This window comes from Theropithecus gelada, chromosome 6, assembly GCF_003255815.1.
Source record: "Theropithecus gelada isolate Dixy chromosome 6, Tgel_1.0, whole genome shotgun sequence".
NCBI classification, from domain to species: Eukaryota; Metazoa; Chordata; class Mammalia; order Primates; family Cercopithecidae; genus Theropithecus; species Theropithecus gelada.
The window spans coordinates 142,590,424-142,604,184 of NC_037673.1; the positions used below are offsets into that span (position 1 = coordinate 142,590,424).

The window sequence follows — 13,761 nt, forward strand, 5'->3', positions numbered from 1 at the left end:
CAAAAAAAAAAAAAAAAAAAAAAAGAAAATTAAATATAAAAATTAAATTACTTAAATGGGCCGGGCGCAGTGGCTCATGCCTGTAATCCCAGCACTTTCAGAGGCTGAGGCTGGTGCATCACAAGGTCAAGAGTTTGAGGCTGGCCGGGCGCGGTGGCTCAAGCCTGTAATCCCAGCACTTTGGGAGGCCGAGATGGGCGGATCACGAGGTCAGGAGATCGAGACCATCCTGGCTAACACGGTGAAACCCCGTCTCTACTAAAAAATACAAAAAAACTAGCCGGGTGAGGTGGCGAGCGCCTGTAGTCCCAGCTGCTCGGGAGGCTGAGGCAGGAGAATGGCGTGAACCCGGGAGGCGGAGCTTGCAGTGAGCTGAGATCCGGCCACTGCACTCCAGCCTGGGCGACAGAGCAAGACTCCGTCTCAAAAAAAAAAAAAAGAGTTTGAGGCCATCCTGGCCAATATGGTGAAATCCTGTGTCTATTAAAAATACAAAAATTAGCTGGGCATGGTGGCGCATGCCTGTAGTCCCAGCTACTCGAGAGGCTGAGGCAGGAGAATCGCTTGAACCTGGGAGGCAGAGGTTGCAGTGAGCCGAGATCACGCCACTGCACTCCAGCCTGGCGACAGAGCAAGACTCCATCTCAAAAAATAAATAAATAAAAATAAATTACTTAAGTATAAAAATTATGCTTTAAGGAATTTTAAGTTCTCTTAACAGGAAATAATAAATTCTATAGATGCCATTTTCTTCAAAACAATATTCATTAAAAACCTTCCTCCCCATCATAGCAAACATAGGAAAACATTACCTCACATTTGGATAAAGAAAACGTGTGTCCCAAATGAAGGCGTCCATTCATATATGGATATGGGAAGGTTACAAAATACTTGCCCTTGCTGCAAAACAACAATATAAAAAAGAAAGTATAGAAGAATAAATGTTAAGTTCCTTTTACAATAAGGAAGTGGGGTGAAGGAAGTGCTTGATATAAATAACTTGTTTAATTATTTAAAAAATATTTAAAAGTAAATTTATAAATCCAGAAATTTAAAACTCTCTAAAATTGAAAATTACTTTAGATTTACAAAGAATAAGACATTTATAGGTTGCTATTAAGAATTAAATAGCCTTGTAACAAATACTAGAGGTTTAATTTAAACTAAAATACTTAAGTAAAGATAATATACTAGGTCAGGCGTGGTGGCTCACACCTGTAATCCCAACACTTTGGGATGCCAAGGCTGGTAGACTGCTTGAGGCCAGGAGTTCGAGACCAGCCTGGGCAACATGGTGAAACCCTGTCTCTACTAAAAATACAAAAACTAGCTGGGCGTGGTGGCATGCGCTGATAATCCCAGCTACTCTAGTGGTTGAGGCATGAGAATCAAGAATCGCCTGAACCTGAGAGGCAGAGGTTGCAGTGAGCTGAGATGATGCCACTGCACTCCAGCCTGGGCAAAAGCGAGACTCCATCTCAAAGAAAAAAAAAAAAAGATAATAAACTAAAAAAAAAAAAAAAAAAAAAAAAATTCTTTAATACCCTTATGAACCTAGGCTAATTTAATGTTTTACTGAATAAATGAGATTTGTTTTCACTAGATACTAGATATACATAAAGTAATTCAAAGACCCTCAGGTAACATAAAACATGCTCAATATTACATGATAAGTGACAGATTCACTTTAAAAGCATCCTTTAAAGCTTCTTATTATATTTTTTTAAATTTTTTAGTTGTTTTTGTAAAGACAGGGTTCTCAACATAAGAACCACCATGAGCATGAGCTCATGAACCACCATGCCTGGCCTGTATTTTTTTTTCTTATGAAGAATATCTAACATACATACTATGTTATGAAGCGTAATAAAATGAACACTTGTAAACATACCATCTGACTTATGAACCTACTGAAACTACCTGTTTCCTCTCTACCGTCCCTCAAGAGAAACCAACATTCTGAAATTAGCTTTTACCATTCCCTTGTTTTTGAATAGTTTGCACACTTGCCAGCACCCTTAAACAATTTATCATTTAGTTTTGCTCACTGGTGAGTTTTATACAAAAAAACGGCATACTTCATATAGATTTCTGCAATTTGCCTTCTTCACTTGACATTATATTACTTTCTTCAGTGTTGCTGCATACACCTATAGTTAATTCTCTTTCACTAAACAAAGCAGCTTTTTCAGTTCACTTTTAATTATTTTAAATTACCTTAAAGTTAATCAAACCTCTAGAAGCAAATAGAAGCTTCAAATTATAGCTTCAAGTATAACACCAGAGACTGTATTACAGCAATTTCTTTTTCTCTTGAAAAACAAAACAAAACAAAACATAGGCTGGGTCCTGGTGGCTCACACCTGTAATCCCAGCACTTTGAGAGGTCAAGGCAAGAGGATCACCTGAGGTTGGGAGTTCGAGACCAGCCTGACTAACATGAAGAAACCCCGTCTCTACTAAAAATACAAAATTAGCCAGGTGTGGTGGCACATGCCTGTAATCCCAGCTACAGGGGAGGGTGAGGCAGGAGAATCACTTGAACCCGGGAATCAGAGGTTGTGGTGAGCCGAGATCACACCATTGTGCTCCAGCCTGGGCAACAAGAGCAAAACTCCGTCTCAAAAAAATACATATATATCCATTAGAACATAGCTTAATAAGCAAGGAAAACAGACTTTTGAATCAGAAAGTCCTAAAAACAAGCCCAGGCCCAGTCAACTCCCAGTGATGTAACACCTTGAACTGGTTACTTAGCCTCTCTGTGCCTCAGTTTCCTCAGCTGTAAAAGAGAAATTTTAAAAGTTGTTAACCTTAAAGGATATTGAGAAGATTAAGGCCAGCCATGGTGGCTCAAACCTGTAATCCCAACACTTTGGGAGGCAAAGGTGGGAGGATTACTTGAGCCCAGGAGTTCAAGACTAGCCTGGGTAAGACAGCGAAATTTCATTTCTACAGAAGAAATTTTTAAAAGGCTGGGCGCAGTGGCCCATGCTTATAATCCCGGCACTTTGGGAGGCCAGGGTGGACAGATCACTTGAGCCCAGGAGTTGAGACCAGCCTCAGCAACATAACAAGACCCCATTTCTACTAAAAATAGAAAAATTAGCTGGGTGTGGTGGTGTGCGCCTATAGTCCCAGCTACTCAGGAGGCTGAGGTGGGAGGATCACCTCAGGCCAGGAGACAGAGGTTGCAATGAGCTGAGATCACACAACTGCACTCCAGCCTGGGTGACAGAGGCTCACTCTATCTGACACCACAGACTCTGTCTCCAAATTTAAAAAAAAAAAAAAAAATTATGGCCAGGGGCAGTGGCTCATACCTGCAATCCCAGCACTTTGGGAGTCCAAGGCAGGTGGATCATCTGAGTTTGAGACCAGATTGGCCAATGTGGCAAAACCCCATCTCTATTAAAAATAAAAATTAAAAATTAGCCAGGCGTGGTGGCACGCACCTGTAATCCCAGCTACTGGGGAGGCTGAGGCAGGAGAATCATTAAACTCGGGAGGCAGAGGTTGCCGTGAGCCGAGATCATGCCACTGCACTCCAGCCTAGGCAAGAGAGCAAGATGCCACCTCAAAAAAATAAAAAAAAAAAATTAAAAGATAAAATGAGGCCGGGAGTGATGGCTCATGTCTTATAATCTTAAGAGTTTTGAGAGGCCAAGGCAAAAGGATCACTTGAAGCCAGGAGTTTGAGACCAGCCTGGGCAACATAACAAGACCCTGTCTCTAAGAAAAAACAAATTAGCCAGGCATGGTGGCGCATGCCTGTAGTCCCAGCTACTCAGAAGGCCAAGGAAGAAGGATTGCTTGAGCTCGGGAGTTTGAAGTTACAGTGAGATATGCTTGTGCCACTGCACTCCAGCTTGAATGACAGAGCAAGACTTTGTCTGAAAAAAAAAAAGAAAGAAAAAGGCTAGGCGCGCTAGCTCATGCCTGTAATCCCGCACTTTGGGAAGCCAAGGCAGGCAGATCACCAGGTCAGGAAATCGAGACCACCCTGGGCAACATAGTGAAACCTCATCTCTACTAAAAATACAAAAATTAGCTGGGTGTGGTGGCACGTGCCTGTAATCCCAGCTACTAAGGAGGCTGAGGCAGGAGAATTGCTTGAACCAGGGAGTCCAAGGTTGCAATAAGCTGAGATGGTGCCACTGCATTCCAGCCTGATGACAGAGCGAGACTTTGTCTCAAAAAATAAAAATAGGCCGGGCACGGTGGCTCAAGCCTGTAATCCCAGCACTTTGGGAGGCCGAGACGGGCGGATCACGAGGTCAGGAGATCGAGACCATCCTGGCTAACACGGTGAAACCCCGTCTCTACTAAAAAAAAATACAAAAAACTAGCCGGGCGAGGTGGCGGGCACCTGTAGTCCCAGCTACTCAGGAGGCTGAGGCAGGAGAATGGCGTAAACCCAGGAGGCGGAGCTTGCAGTGAGCTGAGATCCGGCCACTGCACTCCAGCCTGGGTGACAGAGCGAGACTCCGTCTCAAAAAAAAAATAAATAAATAAAATAAAATAAAATAAAAAAATAAAAAAAAATAATAATAATAAAAAATAAAAATAAAAAAGAAAGAAAGAAAAAGAAGATTAAGGGGCCGGGCGTGGTGGCTCACGCCTGTAATCCCAGCACTTTGGGAGGCCGAGGAGGGAGGATCACGAGGTCAGGAGATCGAGACCATCCTGGCTAACACAGTGAAACCCCGTCTCTACTAAAAAAAAATACAAAAAAGTTAGCCGGGCGTGGTGGCGGGTGCCTGTAGTCCCAACTTCCTGGGAAGCTGAGGCAGGAGAATGACCTCAGGGAGGCCAGTGAACCAGGGAGGCGGAGCTTGCAGTGAGCCAAGATCGTGCCATTGCACTCCAGCCTAGGCAAGAGCGAGACTCCATCTCAAAAAAAAAGAAAAAAAAAGAAAAAGATTAAATGAGAATATACATGTAAAAAACCTGCCACATTTGCTAGCACACAGTAAGTGTTCAATGTTAACTTACTATTATTGTTGTTATTATAACAATATTTCTTCAATCTGAAAAAGCACATTTTCTTACATCTCAACATATACGAATCTGGGATATATCTTATAATTGATGCATACATTTATTGTGGCACTGTTTGGGGAAATTATTTTGTTTCTGTTTTTCCAAATATCATGTCATTATCTATGTTTGTCTTTAAATCAGTATTATTTTAGTATCAAGGCAATGCAGTATTTATGAAATAATATCTTCAACATTTATACTTTTACAAGCATTAGGTTTACTCATAAAGAAAAAACATAAAAGTTTATATTTTCTGTCTTTGGAGATAATAATCATTATGAGTCTAACAGAATAACTTTGTTTTATCAGTCAGCAAAGAAAAAAATCTCAAAACATCCTTCTTTGTCTAAATATTTAAAATACTGTAGTCTTTAAAACAAAACTTTAGAAAAAAAACTTTACAAATCCCATAAGAAAAAAGATCCTAATTCATATGCAGAAAGTGAAAGTCACCTCCTCTACCCTGTTTCAGGCATTATAAATACAACCTACCTTATGGGTTCCACCAAGCTGTTTCTGTACTATAAAGCCAATGGTTTTAGAAATACAATGTGCAGAACTTCACAAACTATTACTCACCTGGTCTGTTTCTCTAAATTAGATGCATTGACCTCAAACACTCTCTCAGTATCCCATTTCTGTTGGATTTCTTTCTCAATCTTCTTCAAAAAGTCCACTTTGGCTGTTCCTTTTCTTTCCTATTGGACACAAAGAGACTAATCCACTCTGTATTTCAGCATGCTTGCTTTAAAAAAGAATTGGGTTCACAGAACTGAGCTGCTCACTGATAGACTGATTTTTCGATGGTTATCTTGAATTTTAAATGAACATTAAAAATTAGGGTTATCGCCAGGTGCGGTGGCTCAAGCCTGTAATCCCAGCACTTTGGGAGGCCGAGACGGGCGGATCACGAGGTCAGGAGATCGAGACCATCCTGGCTAACACGGTGAAACCCCGCCTCTACTAAAAAAAAAAAAATACAAAAAAAACTAGCCGGGCGAGGTGGCGGGCGCCTGTAGTCCCAGCTACTCGGGAGGCTGAGCCAGGAGAATGGCATAAACCCGGGAGGCGGAGCTTGCAGTGAGCTGAGATCCGGCCACTGCACTCCAGCCCGGGCGACAGAGCGAGACTCCGTCTCAAAAAAAAAAAAAAAAAAATTAGGGTTATCAGCCAGGCGCGGTGGCTCATGCGTGTAATCCCAGCACTTTGGGAGGCCGAGGCGGGTGGATTGCTTGAGGTCAGGAGTTCAAGACCAGTCTGGCCAACAGAGCAAAACCCGTCTCTACTAAAATACAAAAATTAGCTGGGTGTGGTGGCAGGTACCTGTAATCTCAGCAACTCGGGAGGCTGAGGCAGGAGAATCACTTGAACCAGGGAGGCGGAGGCTGCAGTGAGCCGAGCTCATGCCACTACACTCCAGCTTGGGTGACACAGCAAGACTCCATCAGAAAAAAAAAATTGGGATTATCATGACCTGTCTACCTCAAACCTCAAAGAAATGGTTGAACAACTACTGAAATATGTAAAAGGCTTTCATATGCTTTTTAAAAATTATATACTACAATGTAACATTATCATCAAATGTTTCTATTTAGTTAAAATACATGAATATCAAAGATACTGATAGAGAACTTCTCTCCAAAATTGTTAAAGAACTGTTCGTATGAAATTAAAATAAAACAGGCTGGACACGGTGTCTCATGCCTGTGATTCCAGCACTTTGGCAGGCCAAGGCGAGAGGATCACCAGAGGTCAGGAGTTAGAGACGAGCCTCTCCAACATGGTGAAACTCCATCTCTACTACAAACACAAAAATTAGCTAGGCAAGGTAGCACGCACCTGTAATTCCAGCTACTTGGGAGGCTGAGGCAGGAGAATCGCTTGAACCCAGGAGGTGGAAGTTGCAGTGAGCCAAGATCACGCCATTGCACTCCAGCCTGGGTAACAAGAGCAAAACTCCGTCCCAAAAAAAAAAAGTGGACTCTTTTCAAGTTTCCATAAAACAGTGATTGCATAAGGTATTTTCTTTCCTAAGAAATAATAAGCCTGCACATCTGTTCATCCCTTTCCATTCCTGCTACTAACCACCTTCATTTAGACTATCAACTCCACTGCCCCCTCTCACTCCAAAACCTCTTCTTAATAAGTAACTTGGCTGGATGTAGTGCCTCATGTCTATAATACCAACACTTTGGAAGGTTGAGGAGGGAGGATTATTTGAGGAGTTTTGAGACCAGCCTAGGCAATATAGCAAGACCTCCTCTTTTTTTTTTTTTTTTTTTTTTGCAAGACCTCCTCTTTACAAGAAAAACAATTTTTTTGGCCGGGCACGGTGGCTCATGCCTGTAATCCCAGCACTTTGAGAGGCTGAGGTGGGTGGATCACCTGAGGCTACGAGTTCGAGACCAGCCTGGCCAACATGGCAAAACCATATCTCTACTAAAAATACAAAAATTAGCCGGATGTGGTGGCACGCACCTATAATCTCAGCTACTCGGGAGGCATAGACAGGAGAATTACTTGACCCCAAGAGGCAGTGGCTGCAGTGAGCCAAGATGGAGCCACTGCACTCCAGCCTAGGCAACAGAGCGAGAGCAATCTCAGCTCACTGAAACCTCCATCTCTGGGGTTCAAGCAATTCTCCTGCCTCAGCCTCCCAAACAGCTGGGATTATAGGCGCACGCCACCACACCCAGTTAATTTTTGTATTTTTGGTAGAGACGAGGTTTCACCATGTTGGCCAGGCTGGTCTTAAACTCCTGATCTCCAGTGGTCCACCCATCTCAGCCTCCCAAACTGCTGTCATTACAGGCATGAGCCACCCCACCCAGTCTGTAAAATATAATTTCTAATATTTTTACAGGGGAAACGATCCACCCACAAAGGCAAAAGTACGTAGGGCCTCAGAAAGCCTAGTTATATCTCCTACCCGACAGTCATGGGCAATATGAAATTTCACTGTATTTATGTGTGTGTGTCTGTGAGAGAGAGAGAGGGTCTCCCTCTGCCCCCAGGCTGGAGCATGATGGTACAAGCACAGCTCACTGCAGCCTTGACCTACCGGGCTCAATCTTCCCACCTCAGCCTCCTGAATAGCTGGGACTACAGGCATATGCATCACCACACCCAGCTAGTTTTTGTATTTTTTTTGTAGATACAGGGTTTCACCATGTTGCCTGGGCTGGTCTTGAACTCCTAGGCTCAAGTAATCCACCAGCCTTGGCTTCCCAAAGTGCTGAGATTACAGGCTTGAACCATCGCACTAGGCCAACTTCCACTTTATTACTAAACTCCTCCTTAACCAACTTGAGTTGACTTCTGTTAAATATAACCAAATGATTTTAAGACATTTATGCAGTTGGGCTGTAAATTCCCAACAGGCAGGAACTTTTAAATCTTTTATAGTCACCTTAGCACCAAGTACAATGCCACAGATACAGAAGTTATGTAACAAGTATCGGCTGGGCACGGTGGCTCACACCTGTAATCCCAGCACTTTGGGAGGCCAAGGCGGGCGGATCATGAGGCCAGGAGATCGAGACCATCCTGGCTAACACGGTGAAACCCTGTCTCTACTAAAAATGCAAAAAATTAGCGGGGAGTGGTTGTGGGCGCCTGTAGTCCCAGCTACCCGGGAGGCTGAGGCAGGAGAATGGCATGAACCCAGGAGGCGGAGCTTGCAGTGAGCTGAGATCACGCCACTGCACTCCAGCCTGGGCGACAGAGCGAGACTCTGTCTCAAAAAAAAAAAAATACCTTTTTACCTAAAAACTACCACGGGCAGGGCATGAGAACACTGAGGCCAGAGGATCACTGGAACCCAGGAGGTCAAGGCTGGCTGCAGTGAGCTATGATTGTACCACTGCACTACAGCCTGATTGATAGAGTGAGTCCCTGTCTCAAAAAACAAAAAATATGGCCAGGTGCGGTGGCTCACACCTGTAATCCCAGCACTCTGAGAGGCCGAGGTGGGCAGATCACTTGAGGTCAGGCATTCAAGACCAGTCTGGCCAACATGGTGAAACCCCATCTATACCAAAAAATACAAAAATTAGCTGGCATAGTGGCACACACCTGTAGTCCCAGCTATTCAGGAAGCTGAAGTGGGAGAATCACTTGAACCTGGGAGGCAGAGGCTGTAGTGAACCGAGATCACACCATTGCACTCCAGCCTGGGCAAGAGTGAGACTCCATTTCAAAAAAACAATAACAATACAAATAAAAATTAAAAATATGACCATTGTAAAGAAGAATATGAAAGCAAGTATTTTACAAATTACTTAGAACTATGAGTTTCTTTTCATTGTACTGAGTACGGCAAATGCAAGAAAGCTCTTATTCGACTTTTCTGTTTCTCAGAAAAACTTGTTTCTCAAAACCTCAAAGATCAAGTGTGATAAAATCCGATATTGGCCCAAACACCAACTTGTTGTATAACTTTAAGCAAGTCATTTGATCAATCTGAGACTCAACTTCCTCACTGGTAACAAAAGGTTATTTAACTAAATCAGAGTTCCCAAACTTTGGCACTACTTACACTTTGGGCCAAATAATTCTTTATTTTCAGAGGTTGTCCTGTGCACTGCAGGATGTTTAGAAACATCCCTGGCTTGACCCAGGATCCTTGCTTTTCACTTACACTGTTGCCTCTGTCTGGAAATCTCTTTCTTCCTATAGTCGCATGGGTTGCTCTCTTATCTCGTTTTTGCCACCTTTTTAGCAAAGCCTTCCTTGTTCATCCTTTTAAAAATTGCAACAGGCCAGGCGCGATGGCTCACACCCGTAATCCCACCACTTTGGGAAGCCGAGGCGGGTGGATCACGAGGTCAGGAGATCGAGCCCATCCTGGCCAACATGGTGAAAAGAAGAGGGACTCCCTGTGAATTAAGTATGGTGCCCCTGGCTATCCCTAAGGAAATCTATGTGGCCACAGCCTCCTTTCTTCTTAAAGGGGTATCCTGTGAAACCCCATCTCTATTAAAATACAAAAAAATTAGCTGGGCTTAGTGGTGTGCGTCTGTAGTCCCAGCTACTCGGGAAGTTGAGGCAGGAGTACCGCTTGAACCTGGGCGGAAGTTGCAGTGAGCCGAGATCGCACCACTGCACTCCAGCCTGGCAACAGAGCAAGACTCCGTCTCAAGACAAAAAAAAAAAAAAAAAAAACGGGCGGAGGCCGGGTGTGGTGGCTCAAGCCTGTAATCCCAGCACTTTGGGAGGCCGAGACGGGCGGATCACGAGGTCAGGAGATCGAGACCATCCTGGCTGACACGGTGAAACCCCGTCTCTACTAAAAAATACGAAAACTTAGCCGGGCGAGGTGGCGGGCGCCTGTAGTCCCAGCTACTCGGGAGGCTGAGGCAGGAGAATGGCGTAAACCCGGGAGGTGGAGCTTGCAGTGAGCTGAGATTCGGCCACTGCACTCCAGCCTGGGTGACAGAGCGAGACTCCGTCTCAAAAAAAAAAAAAACGGGCGGAATGGCTCGTCTGTAGTCCCAGCACTTGCGGAGGCTGAGGCAGAAGGATCGCTTGAGCCCAGAAGTTCGAAACCCCGTCCCTACTAAAAATACAAAAAATTAGCCGGGTGTAATGGAGCACGCCTGTAGTACCAGCTGTGGGGAAGTTGAGGTGTGAGGATCGCTTGAGCCCTAAGGTCCAGGCTGCAGTGAGCCATGATCACGCCACTGGGCCACAGAGTGAGAATATCTCTCAAATTTAAAAAAATTAAAAAAAAAAAAAAAACTGCAACTGTACTACCCCCACTGTACACTCCCTAGCACCCCTTCCTGCTCTATTTTTTCTCCATAGCATTTATCAGCACCTGACGCAATATTACCCACACACAAAAACACTATGAAAAGAGAGATTTTTGTCCATTTTACGGAGAGGCGCTCAATTTTTTTTTTGCTGGAAGTAGGAATCAACTTACATACTCCTCTCTCCACCTCGGTTTTATTTATTTATTTATTTATTTATTTAATTTTTAAGACGGAGTGTCACTCTGTCGCCCAGGCTGGAGTGCAGTGGCGCGATCTCGGCTCACAGCAGCCTCCGTCTCCCGGGTTCAAGCAATTATCCTGCCTCAACCTCCCGAAAAGCTGGGTTAACAGGCGCGCACCACTATGCCCAGCTAATTTTTGTATTTTTGGTAGAGACGGGGTCTCACCATGTTGGCCAGGATGGTCTCGAACTCCTGACCTCAAATGATCCACCTGTCTCGGCCTCCCAAACTGCTGGGATTACAGCAGTGAGCCACCGTGTCCGGCTCTCCACCTTGATTTTAGAAACGCCAGAGAAATAACAAATATGATATCCAAGTACTAAGTAAAGTTAACAGACATCAGTTCCTGGTTCATGAGCTAGCAAGAAACAGCAAAGCCTCTACGACAGGCACGCCTTAAGCGTGGCTCTCTTTTAGAAAAGGACTTTCCCTTCAGGACAGCACATGGACAGCCCCTAGAAACTGGTCAGTCCGGCTCCAGGGCCCCTGTGGACTCTTCCCGCTCAAACTCACCGCCATTGCACCGCCCAGTCGACTGTACAAATCCACGACAATGACCCTGGCGATCTCCACAAAGCAGTGGTTACAACCTTTCCCCTCCCTCTCGAGGATGCCAGGCCTCCCACGAAACTAAAGCACACGCTTCACACCTGCTGAGGCAATCATCCGGCTCCTTACCAACTACGGCCAAGGCATCTCACAGCCCGCCGGGAAGTGTAGTTCCCAGACCACTCGAGCAGAGGCCCAGCAGGCGCTTACTGACTACAATTCCCAGAGAAAAACGGGTTATCGGAAGTCTGCCCGATAGGCCCACTCAGAGAGGAACCGGCAGTGACGACACTGGCATGTGGAACTACAAAGTCCATGATGCAGTGTGGGATCTCAGAACATCGCGAGTGTGCCCTGGTTAAGTTGGAGTGCCTTGGCCATCAACTTTTTCACCCGGTAGAGCTGGTTGCCTCTCCGGATGCCAGGAAACGCAGTTAATTACTATTCGGTGACTGAGGTGCTACTTATGGCTTGCCACTATGCACAGATATTTATTACTGTCAGTGGCATTCAACAGCCCAGCATTTAGACATTGTAAAACCGCGTATTAACAATCTCCTTTTTGTTATTGTTGTTGTTTTTGAGACGCAATATCGCTCTGTCGCCCAGGCTGGAGTGCCGCGGCGCGATCTCGGCTCACTGCAACTTCCGCCTCCTGGGTTCAAGCGATTCTCCTGCCCTAGCCTCCTTAGTAGCTGGGTCTACAGGCGCGCGCCACCGCGCCCAGCTAATTTTTGTATTTTCAGTAGAAGCGGGGTTTCACCATGTTGGCCAGGATGGTCTCGATCTCTTGACCTCGTGATGCGCCCGCCTCGGCCTCCCAAAGTGTTGGGATTACAGGCGTGAGCCACCGTGCACGGCCAACAATCTCCATTTTTAAGCGAGAGACTGAAAGCCTACCTGGTCCCATTGCCTGGCTGAGACTGTTTAGACTGCTACCAAACAGGGCCAGGCGCGGTGGCCATAATACCATTATTTTGGGAGGCCAAGGTGGGTGGATGACCTGAGGTCAGGAGTTTGACACCAGCCTGGCCAACGTGGTGAAACCCCGTCTCTACTAAAAATAGAAAAATTAGCTGGGTATGGTGGCGTGCACCTGTAGTCCCAGCTACTCGGGAGGCTGAGGCAGGAGAATTGCTTGAACCCAGGAGGTGGAGGGTGCCCTGAGTCGAGATGGCACCACTGCACTCCATCCTGGGCGACAGAGTGAGACTCCGTCTCAAGAAAAAAGAAAAGATTGGCCCGACGCCGTGGCTCACACCTGTAATCCCAGCACTTTGAGAGCGAAGAGGGGACAGATCATGAGGTCAGGCGTTCACCTGGCCAAGACGGTGAAACCCCGTCTCTACTAAAAATACTAAAAATTATCCGGGCGTGGTGGCGGCGGGCGCCTGTAGTCCCAGGTACTCGGAAGGCTGAGGCAGGAGAATGGCGAGAACCCGGGAGGAGGAGCTTGCAGTGAGCTGAGATCGCGCCACTGCACTCCAGCTTGGCGACAGAGTGAGATTCAGTCTAAAAAACAACAAAAAAGAAAAAGACATGCACAGCTGGGCACGGTGGGCTACGCCTGTAATCCCAGCACTTTGAGAGTCCGAGGCAGGTGGGTCACCTGAAGTCAGGAGTTTGAGACCAGCCTGACCAATATGGTGAAACCATGTCTCTGCTAAAAGTGCAAAAATTAGCCGGGCGTGGTGGAACGTGCCTGTAGTCCTAGCTATAGTCCTGAGACAGAAGAATCGCTTGAACCCAGGAGGCGGAGGTTGCAGTGCGCTGAGATGGCAACACTGCACTCCAGTCTGGGCGACAGAGTGAGACTCAAAAAAAAAAAAAGAAAAAGACAGGCACTGCCACACCCTTCAGAGAGCTTCGAGTCTAGTGGAAGGGACAGACATTAAACCAGTGAGAGCAATGGGAGGCCATCAAAGGATTTTAAGCAAGGAAGGGACATGGTCCTATTTGTATTTTTTTTTTTTTTTTTTTTTTAGACGGAGTCTCACTCTTGTCCCCCAAGCTGGAGTGCAGTGGTGCGATCTCAGCTCACTGCAACCTCCACCTCCCGAGTTCAAGCAGTTCTCCTGCCTCAGCCTCCTGAGTAGGTAGGATTACAGGTGCTTGCTACCACGCCTGGCTAATTTTTGTCTTTTTAGTAGAGATGGGTTTTCGCCATGTTG

At 45.6% G+C, this 13,761-nt stretch overlaps 1 protein-coding gene across 4 annotated transcripts in view; it reads right to left on the bottom strand.

The window, feature by feature from the left end:
- LARS (leucyl-tRNA synthetase) overlaps positions 1 to 11,857 on the bottom strand; it is a 71,044-nt gene extending 59,187 nt beyond the window's left edge. For 3 of the 4 annotated variants that reach the window (XM_025387068.1, XM_025387069.1, XM_025387067.1), the window contains exons 1-3: positions 11,555 to 11,857; positions 5,623 to 5,741; positions 813 to 900 (exon numbers count right to left, since the gene is read on the bottom strand). In XM_025387068.1, the coding sequence (XP_025242853.1) occupies positions 813 to 900; positions 5,623 to 5,741; positions 11,555 to 11,560 (213 nt within the window). In that variant the 5' untranslated portion in view covers positions 11,561 to 11,857. The remainder of the gene's footprint in view (positions 1 to 812; positions 901 to 5,622; positions 5,742 to 11,554) is intronic. The other variant, XM_025387070.1, reaches the window with a different exon arrangement.
- Between the last annotated feature and the right edge of the window lie 1,904 nt (positions 11,858 to 13,761).